Below are 26,104 nucleotides of genomic sequence, written 5' to 3'. Positions count from 1 at the left end.
AAAGATTTGACAGGCGCAATATTCACCAGGCCCGATGCCATACCCATCTCCCCCTCATCAACCACAGAGTCAATTCTGCGTACAGTCCGATCGACTGGATGTTCAAGTTCCTCCACCCATGCAAAGACAACATCTGAAAGTTGAGTCGCACAGCATTGCTGACACAAACACCTTCTGGCCAAATTGACAAGATGTTCTGCTTCATTCCAACCATGGCCGACTTCAAGGTTGGTCTTTGGGAAAGAGATGGCTGGTGGCAGCGCGTTGTGTGAGAGGACTACTTTACATTGTTCGGCTAGTAGTCCGTTCCCCTTCTCGCCAATGCAATGATGGATGCTGCGAGTACTGGAGATATCTTCAAGTCTGGCAATGTGGTAGAGATGGATCTCAACAGGTGGTTCCATAATCCTGACGGGTTGTGGATGATCCATGTAGTAGAAGTATTCCAAGTCTTCGAGTTTGGTGCGGTTTCAAAAGCCATTCTGATGGGTTGTGATGTCGTAGTGATGATACCAAGAACCAGGATAGAATTTGAAGTGGCCCAAATATGATGTGCGGTGGTTGGATCTAGGGTGGGAGCATTTGAAGATATAAATATCCATGACTTGGTGCGATGAGTGGTGAGTCAGGGTGAGCATATTTCCTGCGACCAAGACATGGCTTTGGGCTTTTCTTTGTAACCACTTGTCGAGATCGCAGAAAGACTCAGACGCTTCTAAGAATACCATGTTGAATCACATGAGCAGATTTCTGAGCGAGACTCGGCTGATAAGAGTCAGGTCATCGAGACATCATCTCACATACCTGATATTGCCTCTACGGCCGAGGAACGTCTAAGACCTTGAATTCATGCTCTGTATACCCTACCATCTCGGTCAGATGCGGAAGACACACGAGAACTCGTGTTTGCGAAAAAGGTCAAGAATGCGGATCAAGTAGGAAAGCAAAAGTAAAGCATCAGGGGGCAGAAATAGAGCTCGTAGATATGATGTCGATCATTGAAAGTGTCGATCATCTCATAGACAAATGAAATGACCAAAATATGTAAGACACATAACATCCGTGTATCAACAACGCAAACCCACCAGATTGCCACCCTGGCCCGTTACAAACTATCCTCAGCACTCACATACCGTATACCGAATTCTTCGAGACCAGCTCAAGCCAGTGTGATACGATTGTTCGCAAGCTTCCACCAGCCATGCATCCACAATCTAGAAGTAGTAGCCGTACCATTTACATTGGCTCAAGAGTCTCGACAACGTGACGAGAAGTCGGGGTCAACCGCATCTTGTATAGCTCACCAGAGCATTGGCTCAGTCCAGCATTGAGCTCTTTGATCGTGCCAACCATCATCGCTATATCGGTGTGATCGATTGCCCTTTCGCTCTGAAGCTGCTGCTGAAGGCACGAATTCTGCGCCTCGAGCCCGGTAATCTTTTGCATGAGCTCGGCAAGTCTTGAGGTTCCGTCAGCAAGTAAATATGCATTTCGGCTCTCGAGATCAGCAATTCGGGCGGTTCCGTCAGCGATCAGATATGCGTTGCGGTGCTCGAGTTTGGCAATTCTTGCAGTTCCATCCGCGATCAATTCTGCTTCTCGGTGCTCTAGCTTAGCAATCCTTGCAGTTCCATCAGCGAACAGCTCCGCATACTGCGTTGCTGCAATGTCGACCATCTGCGTGTGTTGGCACTGGAGCCTTTCATGTTCGTGCTGAAGCAGCTCGCGTTGATTACGTTCAGTTTGAAGCTCTAGTTTGAGCACAGAGATGCGCTTCTGGAAGTCGTCAGTGTCACGCCCCATTTGCTTGACCTTTAGGGCGAGTTCGACAAGGTCTCTGGGGGCGCAAGTGCGTCGTGCTTTGCGTTTCTGAGACTCTGTCCTTGTTTCTTGAGATCCAACGGAACCGGATTTAGAGCCAGAGGTAGAGCTTAAGACTTGACCTTTTTTGGAGACTTCGTAGCGCAGGAACGGCAGAAGCTATATTTGGCAAGCTTCCAGAGTTTGGCTTGGTAATCAAGATCATGAATCTGCTGATATGCGAGTGCTGTCAGAATCTCGCAAGCCGCAAAAAGTTCACAACTCTCAAGCTGCTGATGACAGTGGAGACATTTGTCACTGATCTCGCCAGCATTGATCAGATATTCAAGTAGTGGAGACATTGCGAATGTGTTGCTAGGATATTTTGGGAGAGCAATTGTTCTTTTGGGATGATCTGAAGCGAAGGAAGATGATCGTTGTTAGGGTTGTGTGTCTGTTGGGTAGAGAAACGATTTGCATTTGATATGCAAGGAAAATAGGCTTACCATGAGACCAAGTACATAGATATATCGCACAATGCTCTATTGTTCACCAACAAAGGCAGGCTCGAGTCTCGAGTCTCGAGTGCAGGAGATTGAACGGCTGAGACAGTTCAGATCGCAGCGCGTAGACTCGGGGTTTTTGCTAGCATGTTGTCACGGCTCTTTGTGCCTCTGGCTCAATGTCTCAGGAGCTGTTTTGGCCATCGTTCTCCTGATTCAGCTGCCAGAATCATGTGGCTCGGAGAGCACGCCAGATTAGCACGCGCACATCAAAGGAACAGAACAAGAGACAAAACATATGACACAAGTTTTGGCAAAACCGAAACCCCCTGGCCGCCGTGTTGCTAGATTGGTCAAGAGAAAACGCACGAGGTTTTCTTCCTTGTTTTTGTCGTGCGAGGATTACTGGGACCCCTCATGGCATTAAAGATCGGCCTTGCCGAGGATCGAACCGGTGGCCATAGGCCGACTAAGCGGAAGGAACACTACTTTGACCGCTGCACCAGACCACCAGTTCGATGTAAGGAATCCTAACTGGCATCACTATAACACCAATTTTCCGGATGAGCTAGTTTTCGAATTCTCCGGTGCAGGGGTCGTCGCCGAGCTGTTTTCTGGATCCTGACGCCTTGTTGTCCTTGCGGATACTTGTTCAGGTTGAACAACGGTTGGTTCGATCAGTCCAGGATTCGTTTCCAGGTTTCATGCATGCCGTTGTTGACGATGAGCCTGGCGGTTAGCGGCATTTCCAAATTCCTAGCAAGTCATCTGCCGAGAAGTCAGGCTCGACAACTTTGACGGCCACGCGCATCTGACGATCTTGTATGCTCTCCTTTCTCGCCATGTCGACCTAACTGATCACCCAGCGGAACGTTATGACGAATCTCACATCCAGTAGTTTCTCTACAAGTCGATCGGACATACTAGCCGTGTGATGTAGTTTCTTTCCCGGTTCCTGGGATTTTGCGGACTGGCTGTCGAGCTCTTATGTCTCCATGTTCAAGAGATTGTGACGTGTCCGGTTGTAGAAATGCACAATGGTTTCGACGAGAGGCACAGTATCCACAGAGATGCGATTTGTTCTGGACGCTCTTGGGCCAAAGCCTCGATTAACAAACTATTATGCCTTTCCATAGACAGAATATCGCTCTACACTCCTGTGAGAGGATGGTGGGAGCTGCGGCATCAAGCACATGGGAAGGTCGGCCCAAGCTATCAAGTCATCATCGCCTCTAGTCCAGGCCTCTTGTCTTCCAGTATCCAGTGACAGTAGCCATGTCCGTCCGGACCAGATTTTGTTCCGAAGACAAGTGTGATGGATTGTGGCCTTGAAGCCAAGCAGAGATGTAGTGGACAACGAGCGGGCATGTTCGGGGAAGCTGCGACCCCCGAAGATTTACCGCATTCATGTTTCAACTTTCGAAGCGTGCATACCAAGATCCAATGGAAGCAGCAGTTTAACATCTAGCCACCCCATTTCCCGCCATGGCCTCAGCAGCAAAGAGCGCATGCCGCACGGCTGCGCGCCAATTGCGCACATCTCAATACACACCTGCCAACACTCTCACACGACCATTCAGCACCTCTCGCCGCACCCTCGCCGATGCCGACAAGAAAGATGCTTCTTCAGCAGCAGGCTACTTCAACAAGACCTTCTACAACCGCCTCGGCCGCGACGACCAAGCAGCATACACCGGTCTTTCCCCCTCAGACCGCGAGAAGATGGAAAAAGTTGAAGCCGCCCTGCGCGACGAATTCGCAAACGACTCCCGCACCCACCGCGAATTGGAAGAGCAAATCACCGCTGAGCTAGAGCATTTGGAAACGAATTTCCCTCCTGCGCCAGTGGAGAGAACACCCAGAAACCAGGGCTTCTTTTCGATGGGAGAGAAGGAGGATATTGGTCCTGATGAGGATGATTTCCAGGGCGATGATATCTCGAGTTTGGGTCATGCGGAACTAGAGCAGACGAGGGAGATTAGAGAGTATGCGCGTTTGGCCGGCTGGGAGATGCCTTTGTTGGCGAGTAAGTCGACACTCAGATCTGACGTCTTTTGAGCACATACTGACAGCAACTCCTCTAGATCTCGCAAAACCCTTTACACCACCTACAGCAGCCACACCCCTCCGCTTCCGCTACACAACCTACATGGGCGAACAACACCCCGCCCAACGAAAAGTCGTCGTCGAATTCGACCCCAAAGACCTCTCTCTCAACCCCTCCCACACCCAAAACCTGATCAAGCTAGCCGGCGTCCGCTTCAACCCTTCCACCAACATCGTAAAGATGAGCTGTGAAGACCACGAGACCCAAGCACAGAACAAGCGCCATCTGGGCGACACCATCAAAGCACTCATCGCAAAGGCAAAATCGCCAGAGAGCCAGTGGCTAAAGGACGTCCCTGTAGATTTCAGACACGCAAAGCCAAAGAAGAGATTCCAGTTCCCTGACGAATGGCTGTTGACCAAAGAGAGAAAGAAGGAGTTGGAAGCAAGGAGGGAGGCTAGACAACTTGCCGAGCAGACAAAGAAGGACAGCCCGGCTGGTTTGATCGACGGTATCAAGGAGATTGAAGAGGCTAGGAATATTGATTTGTCTAGAGTGGAGGCTCCCATGATGGCAGAGGCTCAAAGGCCAATGGCAAAGGGCAAGCAGGGTAAGAAGGAGATGAGACAGGGAAGAGCATAAAAAGTGCCTGCCTTGACACAACACTTGTACGATACTTTTTCTTCATTGTAAAAAAACTGGAAGCTCACGAGCATGTTGAACGGGTGTTACTACCTTGTTGGCTTTCCATCTCCTCTGTCTCCTTTCCTTCAAATCACTCACGAAACGCACTCGAACACACAAAATCAAGGCCAAGCACCCCTCAACATCCTCTCCTCCTGCCACTCAAACCGTCCCCAAATCTTACTCAGCCCATCCTCAAACGCCACATCCTCCCTCCTAACATCTTCCGGTCTCAATCTCAACACCTCTCTATTCACATCCACAAACTCGTGTCTCGTAATCGCAATATTGAACGCAAAACTACTCCTCGCAAACCCTGCCAAACTCGAACACCTCCTCAAGACCTCATAGTCCACTAGACCCTGTTGATCCCAAGTCAGTGCTTCCAAAGCTGCAAGGTCCGGGCCAGTGAGTAAAGAGGCTTTGGAGGTTACGTTGATGGAATGCAGTGACCATGCTTTTTCTGCGAAACGAGATGTTTCGGTGGCGTTGCCACTGGCGACGTAGATGATGGGCAGATTGTGCTCGAGGGCTTGGGAAAGGTAGGCATCTGTTTGACCGGTGTAATTTGCGTGTGCGGCTGCTGCTTCATTGTCTAGCCACCCTGCAGCTTTTGCATCGTTTTCGGTGCGTAGGTGTGCGCCTAGGAAGGAAGAAGGGTAGTAGGGGAGTCGAGGGTCGATGGTGTGGAGATGGTATTTCAGAGCTAGGTTGTAGGTGACGATGGCGGCCAGTCTGCGTACTTCAGGAATCAGGCGGAGGGAGTTGCCAAAGTCTCTGCGTACGGCTGTAGGAAGCGCGCGTGTGTCTAGGCCCTCCCAGAGGGTGCGGCCTACGCTGACTAGTGTTGTTTCTGTAGACTTGTCTGGTTGTGCGGATAACCAACTATCAAAGTTTTTCACGGCTGCCTCTGGTGTGTTTGGGGTTTCCGTGCCCACAGTCTCTGGCCACAGGTCTTGTCGCATGCTGGGCATGCCATATCGATTTGTTAGTGGAGGAAGCAGAGAGTGGTTGGTCGATGGCATGTAGATTTCCATCTTGGGGCATGCTGCTGCAAAGGTGGCTACAAAGTGCTCCGTGTCGAAGAAAGTGGTGAATGGTATCTTGCCGTTCCAAAGAGAGCTCAGGTCCTCGGCTGATCTGGATTGGAAGCTGGGCAGCATGATTGACGATCCAGTCAAGATGGCCAAGCCCAGGAAGTCGAAGATGTTGCCTCGAACATTTCCAATGCCACCGTTGGCATCATCTAGGTCCATCACAACGCTCGGTCGCCACTTGATCTCTGGTTTGCGACATAGATAAGAGATGGCTGATCGATTCGGTGGGTTGCCAATCTGGTTCTCCATCCATTCTTGGATAAAGGTCTCGCGGTCTACTGTCCAGGCATTGTGTATCGGTATATGGCGACTGACAAATAGGGGATTGTGTACTCGGAAGTGCCAAGCCAGAAGCCATAGTGGGATTGTCGTCAATAACACGCCAGCTATGAACCGGACTCTGTGATCTGTTGAGGTCGTGACGGCCATTTCTTATCAGTCGAGACAAGTCGACGTGGCAGAAGTGCATCACAGGATGTTTCGATCGGAGGTCAAGCGCTTGATAACCCCTTGCTTCAAGCAGCAACCCTCCACGCACCAAGATTCATACATGCAACATGCGCCAAGACTGGAGTATCTCCGAAATTGTGGTTTGATCTCTAGTAGAGGATAGTAGCTACGATGCAAGCTAATATCCAGCTCTACCGAGCAGCTTGACCGTCCTGCTTCAGATCATCAACATGACTTGCGTGCGCGAGTAAGAACTTGCAGCACGTCAGAGTGTACTTGCACGCCCTCGTCCATGCTTCCTCCTGATTGAAGGTTCCAAGCTTGATGCTGTTATCGCCGATTTTGTCCTTGCTGATCTTATAAGGAAGTCTGCGACTCAAGGCAGATGCACCCACGTATGAGGGAGACTGTTCGACATGCTCACCCAGCTGTCGCAGACACTCCAGGAAGGCGACCATAGCATTGTCGAATCCACGATGAAGGAAGCCCAACCCGAGAGGAAGGTCACTGTTGCAGAATAGATCTAATGTAGTGACTTTGGGCTTTCCAGTCCGTGATTGATCGTTCGCTGGATATTCTAGCTTTTCGATCTTGGATGTTGAACCTATCGGAAGAGGTCTGTATCCGTGGAAAGTGTAGCCCAGCTTCTCAGCAACAACGGTCAACAATAGAACACAGAGTCCCCATGCAGCATTGATCTCTGGCCACTCAACAGAATGATCTGCAAGCTTGCCCAATCTCAATCCGTTGATAGTACCGAAAGGACCGTCATGATCAATACAGAACGAGTCGTTGTAGACATTCGTCCGCTGCAAAGTCTCGAGTAACTTCGTGTCAAACTGTAGTTGATTGAGGAGACTGTCGTTCTGATCTCTGAACTTGGTCACGGTGTCATCAAACTCGTTGCGTTCTCGCCAGAAAGCGGCTTCCTCCTCTTCCAGTTCGGCTTCTTCGCGGTTGAGAGCGGCAATCTCTTCTTCCATGGCAGCCTTTTCTGCTTCGAGAGCTTCCAACTCCTCGAGGGCTTTCTGTTCCTGTTGTTTGGCAGCAGTCAGAGATTCACGAGCTTGGCGTTGCTCTTCTTCTGAGGGAACATCCTCCTTGGCTTTCTTGAGGAACTCTGCATATGCTTGACGCTCGCGGTGTGCGGTCGTCTGTCTCTTCTGAAGACCTGCAAGCACCATATCGGTACATTCCGAGCATATCGGGTGATCGATATCGGAACGAGAAGATAAGATTTCCCATAGGCGAAGGCTTTTCTCCATCTCTGCTGAAAGACTGGGGGCATCATGTTTATCTGATGGATTCGAGTCTTTCTCGAGGGTCTTCTTGGATGGACTAGGTTCTTCTGGTGACATAGGACCGAGCTGAGATTCACTCAACATGACATAAGACATGGCAGGATTGAAGTTGGCCGATGTCTTCAAGGGCGCGGGTATGGACCGGTTGTACTGAGCAGGGCCGACATTTTGAGCGGCCTTCTCGTAAAGATCCCTTCTCTCACGAGCAGCAAGAGTGTTGGGTGGTTGAGGAGTTTGGACTGGTAAAGTTGGGGTCGAGTCTTTGTTGGTCAGTCTCGGATTAAACAAGATATGAAGCGATATACACACCAACTAAGATTTTGAAAGAAGAGGGATTAAGATGTTCCAGAGAAGAGTCGAGTTTCAAGGGAGTTCTGCATTTTTGACAATACATGGTTCAAGTACATGGGGAGATGGAGACTCGTGCAGGAGCGTGCGAGAGAGAAGGACAGTTTGTTCGCACAAGTAGAAGTAGCAGGTTGCACGCCAACTAGACAGCTACAAGCATGGTATGTGTTGGACGCAGTCGAATGGAAATGTCTGAGGCCCGGCCAGTCGTATGCAGGTCGTGTGTTTGATGGAAGGCGCGACCTGTGACCGAGTTGCCGGAACGGGAAGTCGCGGGCGCGGGGCAACATTCACGACTCGAACGCGTCCACCTTGATTTCTTTGTTCTTGTGCCAACTTTCGCTCTGCACATCTGACATGTCACCAACAACAAATCCCTTACCGTGACATGCGCCATGGCGCCAGACCATCACTCCCGAGCCCGCAGCTCGTCTAGAGATGACCCCGGCAACTTTGACAATGATGAATACCAACGCGGCCGCCAGCGAATCGACCTGAAACTCAAAGGCACCTTTGAGCGAATCTTTGAGAAATATGCCAGGGACTTTACCGGAGTCGGCGATGAGATCGACATGGAGACAGGCGAAGTCGTCGTCGACAATGGCCACCTGACATTCATGCAACACGAACGAGACACTGGCAAGAGCGCTTCATCCCGCTTTGTACGAGCCTTTGCCGACGAGCTGGAAGTAGAGGACGCCCCAGACGGAAACGACGACGACGACGATACGGATGGCCTTCAACAAGAGCCTGAACAAGAGGAGGACAGGTTGCATCAGGATATTGACGACGACGACGTCGACGAGCTCCAGCAAGATGTCAGACAAGAGCACATTCCAGACGAGGATGACTACGGTCGAGAAGACGAGGAAGTCAGTGATGACGAGGACAGTGACTATGAGGATGCAGCATCTGATGCTGGCGACGAGCAGTCAGGCGACGAGTCTGACGACCTGGGCCACGACAAGGACCATTTCGTTCTCGACCCTCGACTCGCTCAGCCGCACCCACAGGTTAGCCAAGAGCAGCAATACCACAATACTTCCGTCATTCCATCTACCGAAGTCAATCACTCGCTGCCTCAAATCTCCATTGAAGACTCGTTGAAACAGCTCGTCCCTCACCAAGATGCGAATGGCAGAATTGATCCCGAAGCCATCCATCATCTGGGCCAGAGCATTGCCAATCAGATTGCTCAATTCCTCATGCGAGCTACCTCCATCAACAGACAGCCCAACTTTCTCGCCGACTCTCAGGCCATGTGGTCTGCTCCGCCCCTGCCTGAGGATGCTTTCGGCCCACCCTCGTTTCTTGACAATCGCCGTGATGCAATCACTCCAGCTCGTCCAAGAGCTCCTTCTGTCTGGGACTCGCCTTCCGGTGGCCAGTCGCTATGGGCTCCGGCCGGCACACGCCCCAAAAAGCGTCGTAGGCTTCTCAAGCACACCGAGACCTCATTCAATCTTGATCCCGCCTTGACCGACGATGCTACTTTCTCGGACGCTCCATCAAGGAATCGCTACTCCAGAGAAGAAGATGAACTGATCAAACGCTTGAAAGAGATCAACGGCTTGACCTGGCAGCAAATCACCGCACACATGCCCGGCAGAACCACTGGTGGCCTGTCCGGTCGCTACACTCGTGTCTTGAAGGACATGCCCAGGCCTGTCATGATCAAACGTGAGATCATCGAGATCATGGATGGTGATGATGACGAGCTCTCTACTCCTGGCCCTTCGCATACTAGCACTACACCGGGCATGTCGCCCTTCAGTACTCCGCTCCTGCGTCGTGCTATGGACAAGCAGATTGCCCGTCACGGGGACAATGGTGAAATCCCAATCACAATCGGGGATGGGGACGATACAGACTCGCGCGAATCATCTGCACCACCTCCAAGGAGATCCAGGAAAAGAAAGACCTCAAGAGATAAAGAACTCTCACGCGCAGTATCATCGCGGTATCGGACTTTTGACACTTCTAATCCGGTTGGAGCTTTTGGCATTTTGTGCACCGACAGCCCAGTACCCAACCCAGCCGAGGAGCACAATCTGAACCTGTATGGACCTACCAGTGGATTTGGTGTGCTGCGACTCAACAACGCGAAACCACCGAGGGAGTCCAAACGACGGAAGAAGACGGATGTGCCTCGAGAGACTTTTATGCAAAACGCTGCGAGGCATACTCATCCTGCACCTCAACTGAGGGACAGTGCCGCGAATGCACCAACCAGCACTATCAACTTGTTTGCACGCGCTGAGCAGTATATGAGAGCTAGAAACCTTGTTGGTGTCAGCATAGCCACATCTCAACTTCGTGCTCAGACATTGTCATCTCAAGCAAATCAGCGTCTGCATTCTACTACCACAAGGTCGAGCAACGCAGGTGGGCCCGTGATAATGATGCCGCCTCCTCCCGCCAGACCGCGTGCAGAGCCTGTTTTCGATGGAAGCTCACCAGTGCCGATTCATCCGCCTCCTCCTTACAGCGCCAATCCTCCTTTGCGAGCATACACGCCCCCTCGTATACAAACACCACCCAGACATCGTACCGAGCCGATGCCCGTCGATACAGAGAATGACGGCGACGTTAGCGACTCGTCCATGGATACCCCCGCAACGACATCTCGTTACGCAGGACAAACACCAATGACATCTCACGCGAGCGGCCCTTACTTCCTTCACAATCTGCCGCCGCCACCAAGTCCCTTGGCTCCAGCACCACAGACACAGATGCGCTCGCCATCCTCTTCACCACTGTCCTCTCCTCCGCCCTTGCCATCGCCAGTTTCGATCCAGGCACCTTTGACAGAAACTCCACGCCGCAGCCTGAGAAACTCATGCCGTAAAGCACCCATGCTCCCACCAGGACCCGGAGAAGTCGCCAGAATGAAACTGCCTACTCCATCTACTAACAAGAAAGCCTCCCCCGCAACTCGATCAAGGGCTCTTGGAAAGGGCCTATCAGCCACTACGCCTAAGACGCCAGTGACGAAATACGGTACCCCTGTCAGAGAAACCGTGGGAAGGAAAGAGATGATGATGAAGAAAGTCATGGCGGAACCTGATGATGGGTCTGAGGACGAACTTGCTTGATGGTCTAGTCGCGCCTTTTTACGCTTCTTGTCAACTTTTTACTAACACTTTTTTCTTTGATATGCCTATGGAACATTGGTATTGGTGCATGGGTATCGGCGCGTAAAAGGCATTTTGGGAGGTCTATGGCATTGTGTATATTGGCTGCAAGCATGGTATGGAGTTTCGGGATGGCTGGAATTGGCTCACGAGTATTGAAGGAAGAGACGAAGATCGCAAAAGATGCCGACAATCAAGAAAGCATGAATTGACGCATGAATACGATCAAGTATAGCTTTGTGTTCTGTGCTTTGCAAGCAATGCCTCTTTTGCCTGCGGGTGCCAACTCTTCTCTCTAGTCGAATTTTCCATCACAAAGTGCTTTGCCACGATCAAAAATGTATATGGAAGGCACGTTACAAAGTTAGAGCACGGGCGATAGAAGGAAGAGACGATCTATGAACATGATTTGCATTAATGGGGTATGTGCAGAGGCCAGTCACTTCCCTTCCCCATCCTATCCCATATGTATCATTTGTCTTTACACCATGTGAAATGGCTGCTGTCCTGGCACTATCGATGGACCGCCAGTTGGGTAAGCAGTGCCACTCGCCGCAGCAGCCTTCTTTTCGGCTTCTTTCTTTTTCTTCTGGACCAACGTGCCCTTCAGACCAGTCAAGTACTTCAACGTCTCTGCCTTGAGATGTCCTGGCTCCGACGATAACTTTACCGCTCGAATCATTTCTCTGACTTGTGTTTCTGAATTAATGTGTGGGCAGATGCGAGAGAAGCCGTAGTGAGCAAGGTCGCAGAGACCGCAGTGCTCGACACCGGCGCGTTTTAAAGGGCAGCTGCCTAGGGGATGCAGATGTTGGCATGCTACGCAGGACGCCATTTGAGGTTTGTGAGCGGGTCGGCCATTGGAGGCTGGGATCGTGAGTTCGGGATCGTAGTTTCGGAAAGTTGGGACATCGACACGGCGGAAGGTCTGGGGGGCTGATAAAAGTACACGTATTAGCTTAAATTCAGATCACTTCTTCATCTTCTGTTTGTTGAGGTGGAGGTGGCACAGGCTTGAGAGGAACATCATCGCCGCTATCCACGGTGAGATCGATGAAAGCCGCGGCTGAACCATACTGTTGCATGTTCATCTGTGCCTCTCTGGCCTTTCTGCCATTGGAGATTGTGGGAGTGAACGGGGTCTGAGCCTGCCTGGTGATAGAACCAGGTGTGACAGTCAAGACACGCTTGTTTTTCTTTGGCGTCGAGGCCGCTTTCTTCTTGGGTGTTGAGACAGTACTTTTGGTCTTCTTCGGACTCTTGCGTGGTTTGGTGGGAGTTTTCTTTAAGGAGAATTCCTTACCGGATGGTCTGATCAATTTTGAGGTTGTATTAGGTTGATCGGGAATTTTCAGTTCTTCCGGATTAACAATATCCTCGACCTCTTCTGCCGCAATGCTCTCTTCATCGCTGTCGGCTTGGAAGTCTGTGTCGTTCTCTTCGTCCATCTGCGCTCGCTTGGAGACACGCACAGGAGAGCCTTGGTCGACATCTTTAGGTCCTTCTACAGCGTCGGGGCCATCTTGATTGGTGCCATCACCATAATCAATAGTCTGCTGAAAGTTAGTATGTATTCAATCAGAGGTGAACCGGTATACGGTACCGCTTTGGCTCGACGCCCTCTTCCAAAGGCCTGCTCTGCAGCGGCTGCTTCGACGGCCGCGATTCTCTCGCGCTCCTTGAGAATCTTGTCCCATACATCACGATCGGGAGCCACTTCTGCTGCTTCTGGACCTTCGATCGCCGTCTCTTCCAGCTCGTTATTGGCCCAAACCCTCGCGAACGAGAAGGTGGATTCTGCGGATTTGTCTTCGCCAGCCTTGGTATGTTCGATGTGACTAACTTCGAGCAACCTGTCAATGGAGGCTGGGTCGTACTTGATGTCTTTGTCTCCATCATCGTCGAACAACTCCTTGGTGCCGTGACGAAGAACACCCTCAAGGTCACGATCCGTAGCGTCTTCTGCATCCATCTGCTCGATCAAAACGTGATCTAGAGCCATCTTGCGTCTACCATAAGACATTATCTTCTCCTCGGCACTAGCTCGCGTGACGATCTGGAAACAAAGAACCTTCTTCTTTTGTCCGATACGATGAGCTCGACTGAGTGCCTGGATATCTTGATGAGGGTTGAAGTCAGGATCAAGGATGATGACCGTGTCCGCAGTGGCCAAGTTGATACCAACGCCTCCAGCGCGGGTAGAGAGCAGGAAAGCGAACAGCGGAGAGTCAGGGGCATTGAACTCGTCGATGCGCTTCTGCTTCTCCAAACTGCTGATGGTACCATCTAGACGTTGGCACTTCATCTGCATGCCGTCAAGGAAGTCTTCCACCATGGTGAGCATGTCAAGAAACTGACTGAAGATCAACACACGGTGACCACGTTCCTGAAGCTTGGGTAGAAGTGTCTCAAGCAGCTGCAGCTTTCCACTAGCATCAACAAGGTTGCGGTGACTGACAGCTTGTGACACGTTCCTCTCCTCAATTTCGGTACTGTAGACGAAAGGATGGCAAAGACACTTGCGAAGCTGCATGAGGATGTTGTTCAAACTAGCACGCTCGGTGGGCCTGAGCTCCTTTGCTCCTTGAAAGATGGCACGCATAAGGTCAGGGTTCTTGGCAAGAATCGTCTTGTACAACTTCTTCTGGACTGTTGACATCGAAACCGGCACGATGACCTGAGCCATAGGTGGAAGGAAGGTCAGGACTTGAGCCTTGGTACGACGCAAGAAGAAGGGACGAATGATACCGTGCAACTCCTGGATCTTGGCTTGGTCAAGTTCTTGGAACTTCTCTTCCAGCTGGCTAGCGTCGAAGGTGTCGTCGAGGAATTGTAGAAGGTTGAACAACTCACGTGCACTATTTTGCAGAGGCGTACCGGTCAGAAGAACTTTGAATGGGGCTCGCAGATATGCCAGTGCGGAGTACAGTTGTGACTTGTCACTCTTCAGGCGCTGTCCTTCATCCACAATAAGTGCTTGCCAAGGAATGGACTTGAAGAACTTGCGAGCACTGTCGTCTGCAGCACAGTCGTAAGACGTAACTACGATATGACATCTTAGCTCTTTGCTGTCGCGAGCGAAAAGTTCGTAGCGGTAAGTAAGATCACGAGCTTCCTTGCTGCCGAAGTATGCAACAACTCTCAGACCAGGAGCCCATTGCTTGACCTCACGACGCCAATTAGCACAAGTTGAATTGGGTACCACGACCAAGAAAGGGAAACAATTCCAGTCTTGCACTAGGGTGGCAAGAAAAGAGATGATCTGAATGGTTTTTCCGAGACCCATCTCATCAGCCAAGATAGCGTTCTTGTGCGTATACCACTTATAGTAGAGCCAGTTGAGACCCTCCATCTGGTACTTCATGAGCTCTCCTCCAGTGATGTTGGTGGGCTGCTTCTTCTTCTCGAGCTTGGTAGTAAAGTCGAGAGATCTTGCCTTTTCGAGTCGAGTTTTGAGCTGCGGTGGCTTGGGTTGCTTCACGAATCTACCGAGTACCCAATCGTTATAAGCAATAACAAAGTCAGTCCAGCGATCAGCATCGTCAGGTGTGGGAGGCTTTTCCCAGACTACATCTTCGTAGCCAAGACCCTTGTACTTGACCAGAGCTGTATCGACCTCGCGAATACGCGCCTTGTCAATCTCTTCCGTTGAGATATTGACAATGCTTGTATATTTGACGTCAAGCACAATGTCGATACGAAGGTAGTCCTCGGGGATTGCATCCTCAGTGCGCATCTTTGGTTGGCGTGCTTCATCTCGTTTGGCAAATGCTTTTCGCATACTTCCAGATGTGGCACCCCAGACCCAAGGGCCGGGCATCCAACAAGCTTGGAAGTACGACTTCCCGTCCCAGCGGACAAGATAGGCCTTCTCATCTTCAGGGATGCTGTCATAGCCATAGCTAGGGTCGTAGCTGTCCTCATCAATCGGTTTCCAAGCGACAAGAGATCCGATCTTGCCTGGAGAATCAAGACACTCCTTGCATCTCCAGTCCTGGCTGTAGTCCTGAAGTCTTTGCGTTGCCACATCATCGCCGTCGAGGTCCATCACGCTGTCAGACTTGGGTGGTAAATGTTCAAAGTGAAAGCCTCTAGAGCAAGTGGTGCAACGAAACATGACGTTGTCAGGGTTATTGATAAGATTCTGAGGCACCGGACAGACAGGATCTTCGCCGTTGTTTTCTTCGCGATCCTTTTGCTCTTGTTGAAGGGTCTTGCGCTCTCTGAAAGGAACACATGAGGAGCCGTGTTGCTTACAGTCAGAGCATCTTCCGTGATCAGGAGCTGTAGGATCTTTTTTCATGGGGAATGCGACACAGCGACGACACTGGAGAACAAAGTCGTTCTTACCAACTTTGGTGACCAAGTGCTCTCTCGACCCGCGATGACCAATGCAGCTCTTGTGATATGCGTAAACACAACCTTGACAGTAGATCAGAGGGGCAAAGTTGGTACCATTCTGACAGGAGTCACAGTGTTGGATATGACGAGCGCGGAATGGATCAGATCTTGGCAAGTCCTTGAAGGACTCACGAGCTCCAACAGGCTTCGGGAGGGCAACGGGTCGTGGTTCCGACTCGGAGCGATAGATGTCGTTAACACCTGGATCCTGCATGTCGCCCTGGTGGCGAGTAGAACGACCAGACTGACGAACACCCTGTCCCGTGGGTCTTGAGGTGCGTGTTCTGGATTTCTCATAACGCAATTCGTCTTCATCACCATCTGCATAATTGACGGGGCCGCTTTGAGACATCAAGGAGCGCTTGCGTTTTCTGCTGGGTAGAACGTCAGACTGTAGAATGAATCCATCGTCGTCGTCATCGTCTTCCGAGTCGGCCTGAGACATTGACTTGAGCCGTCTTGAAGTTCTTCGAGAGTTGGGGTTTGGAGGTACAACTCTTCCGGAGCGACGAGGTGCCGGACCGTCGTCCTCCGAGTCGTCATCGTCGTATGTTCTTGCTTTGCGCGGTTTCCTCGAACGTGAAGGGTGTTCTTCATCATCAAGATATGCAAGGGCTTCTACGGTGTTGACGAAGCCAGATTTACTAGGTCTTGGACGCCGAACCTCTTCGACCTCACTGTCTTTTTCAGCGTAGTCGTCTGCATCTTGAGCATTCTCTGTGTATTCTTGGAGGCCTTCCTGGCCGTTTTCGTACTGTATTAGATCATTGAAGGAGACCTGACGGGCAGGAGCGATTAGCTTGATACGGCGCGGGGGCATGTTGGAGGTGTGAGAAGTGATCTTTTGAACAGACGGAGGTTTTGCACGAGGATTGGGATTGAGATGAAGTAGAGCTTGTGTGAGGATGTGGAGTGGGACGAAGTAGAGGCAAGACAAGCTATATCACCTCTATATAGGTTCAATAGAGTGAATGGAGAAGCATAGTGACCAGAGGGGGTGAGTCGAGAGCTAAGTAAGTTTCCGACGACGGCACGGTGGTGTGAGAGGATAGGCAGAGCTCTGGGTAACGACGGATGATACGAATAGGGCAGTAGTGAAGTGTGCTTACCTGCTCCGTGTGTCTATCGACGAACTCGACATTGTAATATACATCTCCATCCTCAGTGATCTCTTGCAACACACGGCGCACGATGTTGGCACCATATGTACAGTCGATGTAGTCATCGCGATTCAAGTTGGGATCTTGGGTGATGACAACCTGAACGACCTGTCGAGGTTTCGGGGTTGTTGTGGCAGGTGGTGGTGGCGTGGGAGCCCTTGTTTGCAGAGCATCATCAGGGTCGGCGATTCCGTCAATAATAGCATCGATGTCAAAGTCGTCGTCGTCGTCTAGACTGTTGGTGATGGCAGGTGCAGCAGCTGGAGCGTTGATGGAGGCGAAGGTCCTGGGAGCCGGAGCAGGTGGTTCAGGAGCGGCATTGACAGTGCGAGGTTTCCATTGAGAAAGATTGACGTTCAGTTCATCTTCGGAATCCGACATGATCGCTCAAAGTCAGAGTATAGTCGCATGCACGTTGCAGCCAGAACAGAGCGCGCCGGACCGGATGGATGGTGTAAACGGATCGTATGTGCAAAGAACAACGGCGGATGTACACTGCTCGCCAGGAAAGCGCGCACGCGGTATCAAGTCGATCCTAAACAAGAAGTCGCATTAATTTGAGAAAGAGCCATCGAGAATGGACAAGGGAAAACGCGACGCATACCGAGGGACGCGACGCATACCGAGGGACGCGACTGCCGGAGCTTGGACCTTGGACCGTGATGCTTTCCGGGATTAATTATTTCTTACATTTTATTCTCCGTGACTTGATTAGTTCTTGCAACACTTAATACCGCCACCGACCTCTTTTCCACTGGAATGCTCGCCGCCGCCTCTGCGCAAGCGCGTGCTCCTAGACTTTATTTGCAATGCCGTCATAAATCGACCCTCTCGGCCATCAACCGTACCCTTGATCAATCCATCCGGAGAGATCGCCGTAAAGTCCTGGACGATCTGAACAAAATCAAAGACGAACGTGGAGGCAACTTTCCATGGCAAGATCGCGACGACCACTCTAGGTCAACCGGTTATGGCGCCCGTCCCAGATCGACCAACTTCAGAGACCGTCCTAGACCGAACGACCACAATGATCGCCCCAGGTCAAGCGCCTTCAGCGACAGCCCTACATTGACCGACTACAACGACCGACCCAGGTCAAGTGACTACGGTCGCAACAGATTCAGTGACCATGAAGACCGTGGAGACAGGCGCACGCCTAGAAGCAGGGACTCGGACAACAGAGACCAAGGCTTCAACAGACGGGAACCCAAGGAACTTATTCGCGACCGTAAACAGAGGCCTGAACGGCCCTTCTCGGAACCTGGTAGTAGACATGGAGAATTCACAGTTCGCAAGACCAATCTACGCCCTGCCGCTTATCCTGCCTCATCTTTGACCGACAACCCAAACTACCACGCCCTCAAAGTGCCTTTCAATGACAAGTACCACTTTACCCACGAGAACTGGAATGCCCTCATGGGCGCCGTCAAGCTAGCTGAGGACAAATACATCAGATCCCTGCCGACAAGCCCTTCCATCTTGCCTAAATTCGACAAGAACGAACCTGGTGTTGTTCTCAAGATAAAACAGCAACTCAAGAAGACTTTCAAGCAAGATCTTGCTGATGTTGAGCCAACCTTGATCCGCGAGAGGAGCGAATGGCTTCAAGTGATACAACATGTCGGCAACGCTATCAAGAATGCAAAGGCAAACAACATCTTTATCCCTGGCAGGCGTTGGTTTGAAGAAAGCGATCCCGTGAGTGCTCTCAAGGCCTCAGTCTATCCCATACAACCACCAGCCAACCCGGCGCAAGGTGCCAACTGGAAACAAGAGCTCGAAGATATATCCGTGCTGAACAAAGAAATGCGTTCTGCCATTCTCCAGACTCTTGTCGACAGGAATGCCGCTGCCATTATCAGCGGTCAGGAGTTGCGGCCTGTGGATCTTGTATCTTCTGTTGACAACGTCTTGTCTGCGAAAGAAGCCAAGGAGAAGGATCAAGAGGTGCAAAGAGAGTCGGCCAGGGAAGAAAGAGCAAGAAGAAGACTGGAAGAAGAAAGTCGACTTGATGACGATCAACTCTTCTCGCTAGTGAATAACAACAGAGAAAAAAATGACGACAGAAAAAACAAGCACAAAGAAATCCAGGAGCCCAGTGACAGAAGAGCCGGAGACAGAGACGATCGTCCATCAGCACGATCGTCTCGCGACGATGTCGACGCCTATGTCTCTATTCCCTACACCACAGCCGCCTCTGAGTTCCTGTACGGCTTCAACGTCGTCGTTGCAGCCCTCACAGCCAAACGCCGCCAGATGTACAACGTCTACATCCACAAGCGCGCCCTTCACAATCCCGCCGTCACATCCATCGAGACCCTCTGCAAACGGGTCCGCGTGAAATTCACTCTCGTCGACGACTCTTTCCTCCCCAAGATGGACAAAATGGCCCAAGGCCGCCCTCACAACGGCGTCATCGTCGAAGCCTCTCCCTTACCAATCCTACCCACAAAATCGCTAGGTAGAATGGGCAGAACGGACGCAGCCATCCCCATTGAACTAGCCGATCAGTCCGCCGAGGAGAGGAAAGTCAATGGTGATCCATCAACTATACCTGCTCACACCACTACCTGGCGCAAACCATTCGTACTGCTCCTCGACGGCATCCTCGACCCAGGAAACCTCGGCAATATTCTCCGCACAGCACACTTCTACGGCGTGGATGCAGTCGCTGTGTGCACAAATACCTGCGCACCCGTCAACCTCCCCATCGTCCAAAAAGCAGCGTCAGGAGCCGCAGAAGCCTTGACCATTCTCTCCATACCTACACCCGCAAACTTCGTCACCGTATGCAAAAAACAGGGCTGGTCCATCTACGCTGCCGTGGCCCCAGATGCAAACTCTGCAAAATCTTCCAAGGGCAATTTGATTACTTCATCCATGATCTCGCCGTTGTCAAAGGGCCCTAGTATCCTTTGCATTGGCGCTGAAGGAGAAGGGTTGAGGGCAAACCTCGCTACAAAGGCCGATGCTAATGTAGGCATCAGAGGTGCCAAGTCTGCTTTGCCGTCTTTGAACGTCGGAGTTGACAGTTTGAATGTGGGAAGTAGTGTTGCAGTGTTGTTGGAGGCCTTCTTCAGAAAACCTGACAACATTGAAGATTTGATTGAGAGTGCGCCCAAGGAGGAAACTTTGGTCAGTAAGATCATGTAGAGAGAGGGGCCATGATGTGTATAGATTTACACGACGGTTGAGTTCTTGTATATACCCTTTTCTACTCTCCCTTCCTTCCTTTCTTCCTTCCTTCCTTCGATCTTGCATGACGACACTTTTCACTCTCTCTCCCTCTTGCTACTTGCGTTGATTTTCTCATCGTGTTTTCGTGCAAAGGTTTGTAACGCGGACAGCTATAACAATGCACAAAGTTCTCGAGAAATAGAACTTATCCATCGAGATAAGGCGTTTTTTTTTAAAGCTCTCTTTGGATGTACATGTGATCCGCAAAATCACCATGCGTTTTTATAGCGAGCATTACGCTCTATGGCTTCGTAAGAGAGAAGGAGCCTAGGGGAATAGGAGTTGCTAACCTCTAGGCATTGTGGTGTGTGCCAGGTGTGGTGTGCGCATGTGCTGTTCACCCTGCAGATGACTTCACGCAAGCACATCATCCCGCTCCTGCACATCATCCGGACAACGTCGGAAGGGTTCACGGTTAATACGGCAATGCACACCGTCCGTGACGATGCAACCACCACGCGTACGCATCAAACGTACGCCTCAACAATAAGAACAACATGACGAGTCCATGATAAAACGTCAGCAGGAAGAATAAGAAGAAGAAATCAACACAGCCAAAAAAGTCGCAGAAGTAAAGCAGAAAGTATGAGATTTGGAGGAAACATTTCTCTCCTGGTGTCGCGATCCATTTAAAAGCTCTAGTAAAGTGTGACTGTTTCGCGCCTGCCGTATGCATCTTTAGAGGTCCACGAGTCCATGATAAAACGCCAGCCTTCGGGTCTCGGGGAAGAGCCAACCACCATTCATGTGCAAACCATCCGTTTTTGTGCCTGCCTCCAACAAAACAGAAGGGAAAAGAAATAGAAAAAGTGTACCGGAAAAGAAGGCTATTCGAGCCATGGGGATATCAAGTTGAAGAATCGAAAAAGAGACAAAAGAGAAAAGAGGAAGTTTTCACAACTTCATGGCGCGCTCAAAGACGTCAAGGGTGAAAGCAGAGTTTCTAAACTCATCAGAGCCAGGTTCAGGAGCGTATTTTTGGCGTCCTGGTTCAATGTCGTCTTCGGCGACTTCGTCTTGGTGAGATTGGATGGAAAGCTTCTCCTCGATACCACTGTCGCTGCGGGACACTTGTGAAATTCGTGACTCGTAGCTGGGTGTGCGAGCGAGACGATCGCTACAGGCCATAAAGCGAGCAGTGAAGAATCCTTTTACGCCGTTGCTGAGCCAGATGATCTCGCCATGCTTGATGGACGCAATGTCGATTATACCGCCGTGGCAGATGCCTTGGTCGATGGCCCAGCGGCGAGTGGTTCCTTGTTGACCTCCACAGTCTTGATGCGGAGTCACCCATTTACCGTCACGGTAGAAGTAAGGGGTCGTGATGGATCCATCCATGACTTGGTTGTCACGGTTGAACAGAATGACTTCCTTGGCGTCCTGATAAGATTGGATTGAAGCACATTGCCTGGCATAGTTGTACATTGTACGGTAATGCGTCTTGTCGCGAGTAAATGTCGTGGTTCGGGTAGGCAGAACATCCAACACGGCCTTGAAGATGGGAGTCTGAGAGGCCGCCTGCTCGTTTGATTTGCCCAGGTCCAGAGTGGTCGGGAAGAGAAGTGGTTGCTTCATGGCCATGATTGGCTCAACTCCGATTTCCATTTTCCCGCTGTGACGCAAGCATACTCGGACCTGTGAGACGTTGTCAGCCTTGGTGCTTCATTGTACAATTGCGGCTTCTTTTTTTGTTGTTGTTGTTTTTGTTGTTGTGACGATCTCTTTGAGGTTGTCGCGTGCCCGTGGCGCATGCGCATCTTTGTCTGCAGAGACAGATCATGACGCACGTGGAGTGGAAAGATTTGGGAGAGGACAAGAAGAAAGAACAAGACGAAACACGTACCTTGAATGGACATTTGTTGCCCGTCTTCTTCTTGTGTTCGGTGACGGCGGTCTGGATGCGATTGAACAGATCGACAGGGCCTTTCAGCTTCTTGTTGGTGTCGTACCAGCCCAGATGATCCGCTGCAGTGACGAGGCGCTCGTAGTGATACTTGATGAGATACGCAGCCTTGGAGTCCGGACAACACACGGGATTCTGAGCATTGCGCTTCATCGTCCCATCGTAGCGCAGTGATGTGAAGACATACTGATCTTGGATTGGAATTTCATCCAACATTGCGAGTAGAGACCAAGTGGTGGTGATCCAGGACGTGTGGGATGAGGATGGTCGCAAATGATTTTTTTGGCGGGTGACGACGGATCAGGCTAATATTCACAGAGACATTATGGTTTGTGGTGCGGAAGTGAAGGCGGGGCGAAATTGTGGGATGACCGGAAGGTTAAGAAAGGAAGTGAGGTCGGGGTATCAACAAGAATCGATGGCCATGGCACGGGAGAAAGCGGAGGAATAGAGCGAGCGGCTTGAGAAAGGGTGGTGAGTGACAGGAAGTCAAGGAATATCGAAGGCTAAGGTCGAGGAAACAGCAAGGTTTTGAGCGAAGTTGAGGGCGTTGAGAAAGAATGCCCCGCGCTTCTTGGTTCCCTTGTACGGGCTCGCTCTGGCCGTCTTTGCCGGTCTCGCGATGACCGCAATCTAAGGCCCCATCCAAACAATGAGGCGCTTATTCGGGTGTTTTTGGCGACCGAGAGATTACGTTGACTGCTGAGCCTATCCTCCACCACACGCCAAAACAGAATCGCTTCATTGTGAGACGACGCGACAGTGTCACGAAATGCGGGAGAAATGTCAAGGGAGCGTGAAACCAAACGGTCTGGGCACCAAGACTCCAGAGTTGGCGGCCATGGCATGTTTTGCGCTCACGCCGCGCTTGTGTCGACTGAGAACGAACAGCCGGCCTGTGTGTACAAAGTACCTCTCTGACATGGAGCCTTGCGGAACATCGACCTTTGAACAGAGATGCAGATATGATCGCAAGTGTGGATTTGCTTTAACGTCTCCGGTTCCTCTTGCCTGTGAAAAATATTCCGTATGACGAAAGACAACAGAAGTTAGCTGTAGGATAATTGTGTTTAAAGTTATATCCGCTTCCGTAGGATTTGTTCTCGAAACCAATCACGTGCAGACCATCACGTCTATGTTCCCCTGGATGAGCAACAGACAACCGCATATTACTCTCCAAGAGACACAATCGTTATAGCCTACAAAAATGGCCATATTTGTAATGCCTGAGGCGAACCGTGGAGATCCGTTGTACAGACAGGGTGAGGATTGCAACGAGGATTATTTCTCTTTTTCCCCATTCTTTTTCTTCCGGAGTGGGAGCATCCTCAAAACCACAAACGCGAGCAGACAAGCAACCATGGTTAGAGAAAAGTGATGAAATATAATGTACATAAGGGTAGGGAGAGTATCAGGAGTAAAAGTGTGGCAACAACAAACTAATAGAAACACCTTTTGACGCATCGCTCTTCCTTTTGCTGAACAGATTACAGCTCGAGAACTCTCAGCTCCAATTCTCGGACAGCCTCAAGACTCCTTCTTTCTTCATGTGTTCGTCCTCAATCGCGATATCCTTCGTAACAATCCTTATTAGATTACTCGATCTCCGATGGTCGTTTATCGCATGCCAGCCGAAGGAGGCATACCGCTCAACCTCTGGGCGAGTTGAGGATACTTCTCCTGGACCTCGAGTTGTGTGCGGGTGGCCTCGGCGTATGAAAGAGCGTTGACGATCTCAGGCTCGGTGCGTGAGAGCTCGGCAGCCTTCTCGAAGTACTCGAGGGCCTCAGGGACCTTGCCTTGCTGGAGGAGCAGCTGAGCCATGGTGGCAACGGCAATGTCGCACTCGGGGTCAACTGCGAGTGTCGGTTAGCATGATATATTACATGACGAGAAGCAAAGATGCAACTTACTGATCAAAGCCTTCTCGCACAGCTCTTGGGCACCAGCGAAGTCTTGCTTCCATTGGAACAGCGCGAGAGCCTTGTTGATCAAGGGCAGGACATTCATGCCAGTGACGCGCTGACTCTGCTCCTTCTGGACGGCAGTCTCGAACTTCTCGACGGCCTCCTGGTATTTTTGCTGGTCGAGCAACAGCTCACCATAGTAGTTGTAGACGTCGGGAACGTTCTCAAAGTTCTTGATGCAGCGGCGGAAAGTGGCCATAGATGAAGCAACGCTGCCCATCTTGTACTGGGTAACACCAAGCTGGATGTGGGAGAAGATGAAGCTAGAGTCGAGGTCGATCGACTTTTGGTAGTCCTTAGCTGCCTCGGGGAAGTCGCCGAGGATAAAGTTGAGCTGTGCGCGGTGGTAGTAAACGTCTGGGTCCTTGTCGTTCTGAGCGATAGCGTCTTCGAAGTCTTTTGCGGCCTCTTCGCGACGGTTCGCCTCGAGGTGCATGCTGGCGCGCTTGACGTAACTTTGGGTCAGGGTAGGATCCAACTCGATGCTCTTGTGCAGGTCATCAATGGCGTCGGCCTCACCACGCAGATACTTGAAGGTACCGCGCATGTTGTATGCGAAAGCCTCGTTCTCTGCCAGGTCACCGGCCTCGATGGCCTTCTCGTAAGCCTCGGCGGCCTCGTTGTAGCCCTCGCCCGTCTTCTTGTCCATTGCCAACAGACCCTTGCGTAGCCACCACTTTCCGCTGTTCTCGGGAAGGTCGGCGCTCTCAGAGATGGAGTCTGACAGCTCTCTATCGCGGAAGCTCTGGAGGTAGTTTGTGATGAAGGTGGAGCTGGGCAGACGACGCTGCTTCTTCTCCATGATGACCTTGGCCTTCTCCTCGGCCACCTTCTTGAGCAGACGCTCGACCGACTCGGCGGCTCCGGTATTACGGAAAGCATCGATGATGCAGCTGGCAGTGTAATCGAGGAGGGCCTCGCTGTTTCTGTTGGTCTCCTCGTAGGCGTTGGCGCGACGGTTGAGAGCCTTGACATATTCGGGGTCGAGGTTGATGGCGGCGGTCGTGTCCTCGATGACGCGGTCCCAGTTGGACATGGCATTCCAGCATGCGGCACGGTTCGAGTAGAAGACGGGGTCGGCCTTGCACAGCAGAGCCTGGCCGTACAGCTCAATGGCGCGGTTGTAGTCCTTGGATCCATAGGCCTTGTTACCGGCAGCCTTGAGCTTGGCAGCGTAGTCCTTCTTGGAGTCGTCCGAAAGGCTTGCAACGGTCGACTCGGTCACTTGGGGCAAGTCGTCCTCGCTCTGTACGCTTGCCGCTTGTGGCTTCTCTGGACGTGAGGGTCAGCAACTGGTAAACTAAGCAGCGCAGACGTGACAATACACACCCTGGGGCTTTGACTCTGGTGGGGGAGACTTCTGCTCTCTCTGTGCGTTCTTCTTGGCCTTCTTGTTCTCTTTGCGAGCCTTCTTCTTCTCAGCAGCAGCTTCGAGGTCTTGCAGCGTAGGAGCAGATTCGGATGTGTAGTAGTAGATTCCGGCACCGGTGGCAACCAGAGTGATACCGGCGATGGTGTAGACAGCAGCCTTGTGCTCCGAGGCCCAGGTGGTGATGCGATCGTAAAATGATGACGAGGGTTCGAGCTTGGTGAAGCTGGGCTGCGAGGCAGTGGCAGCGGCAGCCTGTGCAGAGGGAATTGTCGAGGCCATGTTGTATGTATATATGGCTATGCGCTTGCTGGTAGTATTACACGCTGGAGAAAAAACAACAGCGACAGGCAAATGCGAGGTGGACAAAAATGCAGCCGTTCAGTGACGCAAAAGATGGTTTGCGGCATCGAGATCCACCGTTCTTTCACACACGCCAGCCTTGGCAACCCCGAACTGCTTCATCCATCGGCTTCCTCAAACTTCCGTGACTTGACGCGCTTCATCTCTCTTGAAATTTGGGAATATCATCCCGTCCTTGTCGCAGCCTCCGCATACCACAGGTTGTCATACTCCAAGTGTAGCGGCTGTGAGATCTTGCCGTAGAAACCTGCCACCCCGGACTATCTTCGAGGCACCCTTCCAACTCGAGAGTAGTTGTCCATTTCTATTGTTCGATATATCCTTGGACTCGACTGCAAGA

General features: G+C 51.3%; 9 protein-coding genes across 9 annotated transcripts; 3 read left to right on the top strand and 6 right to left on the bottom strand.

Annotated features, from left to right (window-relative positions):
• Window positions 1-1,236: 1,236 nt before the first annotated feature.
• Window positions 1,237-2,162, bottom strand: M436DRAFT_60584 (uncharacterized protein; the record flags this gene model as incomplete). The annotated part of the gene is made up of 2 exons (XM_013575579.1): window positions 1,237-1,943; window positions 1,973-2,162. The coding sequence occupies 2 exons, from the start codon at window positions 2,160-2,162 to the stop codon at window positions 1,237-1,239; spliced, it is 897 nt and encodes a 298-aa protein (XP_013431033.1).
• Window positions 2,163-4,211: 2,049 nt separating this feature from the next.
• On the top strand, window positions 4,212-4,809 carry M436DRAFT_13689 (uncharacterized protein; the record flags this gene model as incomplete). Its single annotated transcript, XM_013575104.1, has 2 exons — window positions 4,212-4,329; window positions 4,388-4,809. Coding segments are annotated over 2 exons (540 nt in total), but the record flags the coding sequence as incomplete, so codon positions are not given.
• Window positions 4,810-5,156: 347 nt separating this feature from the next.
• Window positions 5,157-6,560, bottom strand: M436DRAFT_37512 (uncharacterized protein; the record flags this gene model as incomplete). Its single annotated transcript, XM_013575196.1, has 1 exon — window positions 5,157-6,560. The coding sequence occupies one exon, from the start codon at window positions 6,558-6,560 to the stop codon at window positions 5,157-5,159; it is 1,404 nt and encodes a 467-aa protein (XP_013430650.1).
• A 212-nt stretch (window positions 6,561-6,772) lies between these two features.
• On the bottom strand, window positions 6,773-8,276 carry M436DRAFT_38270 (APG6-domain-containing protein; the record flags this gene model as incomplete). The annotated part of the gene is made up of 2 exons (XM_013575328.1): window positions 6,773-8,142; window positions 8,192-8,276. The coding sequence occupies 2 exons, from the start codon at window positions 8,274-8,276 to the stop codon at window positions 6,773-6,775; spliced, it is 1,455 nt and encodes a 484-aa protein (XP_013430782.1).
• Window positions 8,277-8,625: 349 nt separating this feature from the next.
• M436DRAFT_78510 (uncharacterized protein) lies at window positions 8,626-11,325 on the top strand (the record flags this gene model as incomplete). The annotated part of the gene is made up of 1 exon (XM_013575901.1): window positions 8,626-11,325. The coding sequence occupies one exon, from the start codon at window positions 8,626-8,628 to the stop codon at window positions 11,323-11,325; it is 2,700 nt and encodes an 899-aa protein (XP_013431355.1).
• A 520-nt stretch (window positions 11,326-11,845) lies between these two features.
• On the bottom strand, window positions 11,846-17,306 carry M436DRAFT_69712 (uncharacterized protein; the record flags this gene model as incomplete). The annotated part of the gene is made up of 4 exons (XM_013575734.1): window positions 11,846-12,300; window positions 12,668-12,917; window positions 12,968-16,543; window positions 16,875-17,306. 4 exons carry the CDS (start codon window positions 17,304-17,306, stop codon window positions 11,846-11,848), a joined length of 4,713 nt encoding a protein of 1,570 aa, XP_013431188.1.
• A 1,794-nt stretch (window positions 17,307-19,100) lies between these two features.
• On the top strand, window positions 19,101-20,000 carry M436DRAFT_9184 (alpha/beta knot; the record flags this gene model as incomplete). Its single annotated transcript, XM_013575090.1, has 1 exon — window positions 19,101-20,000. A coding segment is annotated over one exon (900 nt), but the record flags the coding sequence as incomplete, so codon positions are not given.
• A 1,056-nt stretch (window positions 20,001-21,056) lies between these two features.
• M436DRAFT_60578 (uncharacterized protein) lies at window positions 21,057-22,281 on the bottom strand (the record flags this gene model as incomplete). The annotated part of the gene is made up of 2 exons (XM_013575578.1): window positions 21,057-21,797; window positions 22,006-22,281. The coding sequence occupies 2 exons, from the start codon at window positions 22,279-22,281 to the stop codon at window positions 21,057-21,059; spliced, it is 1,017 nt and encodes a 338-aa protein (XP_013431032.1).
• A 1,401-nt stretch (window positions 22,282-23,682) lies between these two features.
• M436DRAFT_38155 (mitochondrial precursor protein-like protein import receptor tom70) lies at window positions 23,683-25,683 on the bottom strand (the record flags this gene model as incomplete). The annotated part of the gene is made up of 3 exons (XM_013575306.1): window positions 23,683-23,921; window positions 23,979-25,302; window positions 25,360-25,683. The coding sequence occupies 3 exons, from the start codon at window positions 25,681-25,683 to the stop codon at window positions 23,683-23,685; spliced, it is 1,887 nt and encodes a 628-aa protein (XP_013430760.1).
• Between the last annotated feature and the right edge of the window lie 421 nt (window positions 25,684-26,104).

The sequence above is a fragment of the Aureobasidium namibiae genome (genome assembly GCF_000721765.1).
Source record: "Aureobasidium namibiae CBS 147.97 unplaced genomic scaffold scaffold_2, whole genome shotgun sequence".
Classification (NCBI taxonomy): Eukaryota; Fungi; Ascomycota; class Dothideomycetes; order Dothideales; family Saccotheciaceae; genus Aureobasidium; species Aureobasidium namibiae.
Note: the sequence above shows the minus strand (reverse complement) of the source record. Positions and strands in the feature narration are given on the sequence as shown.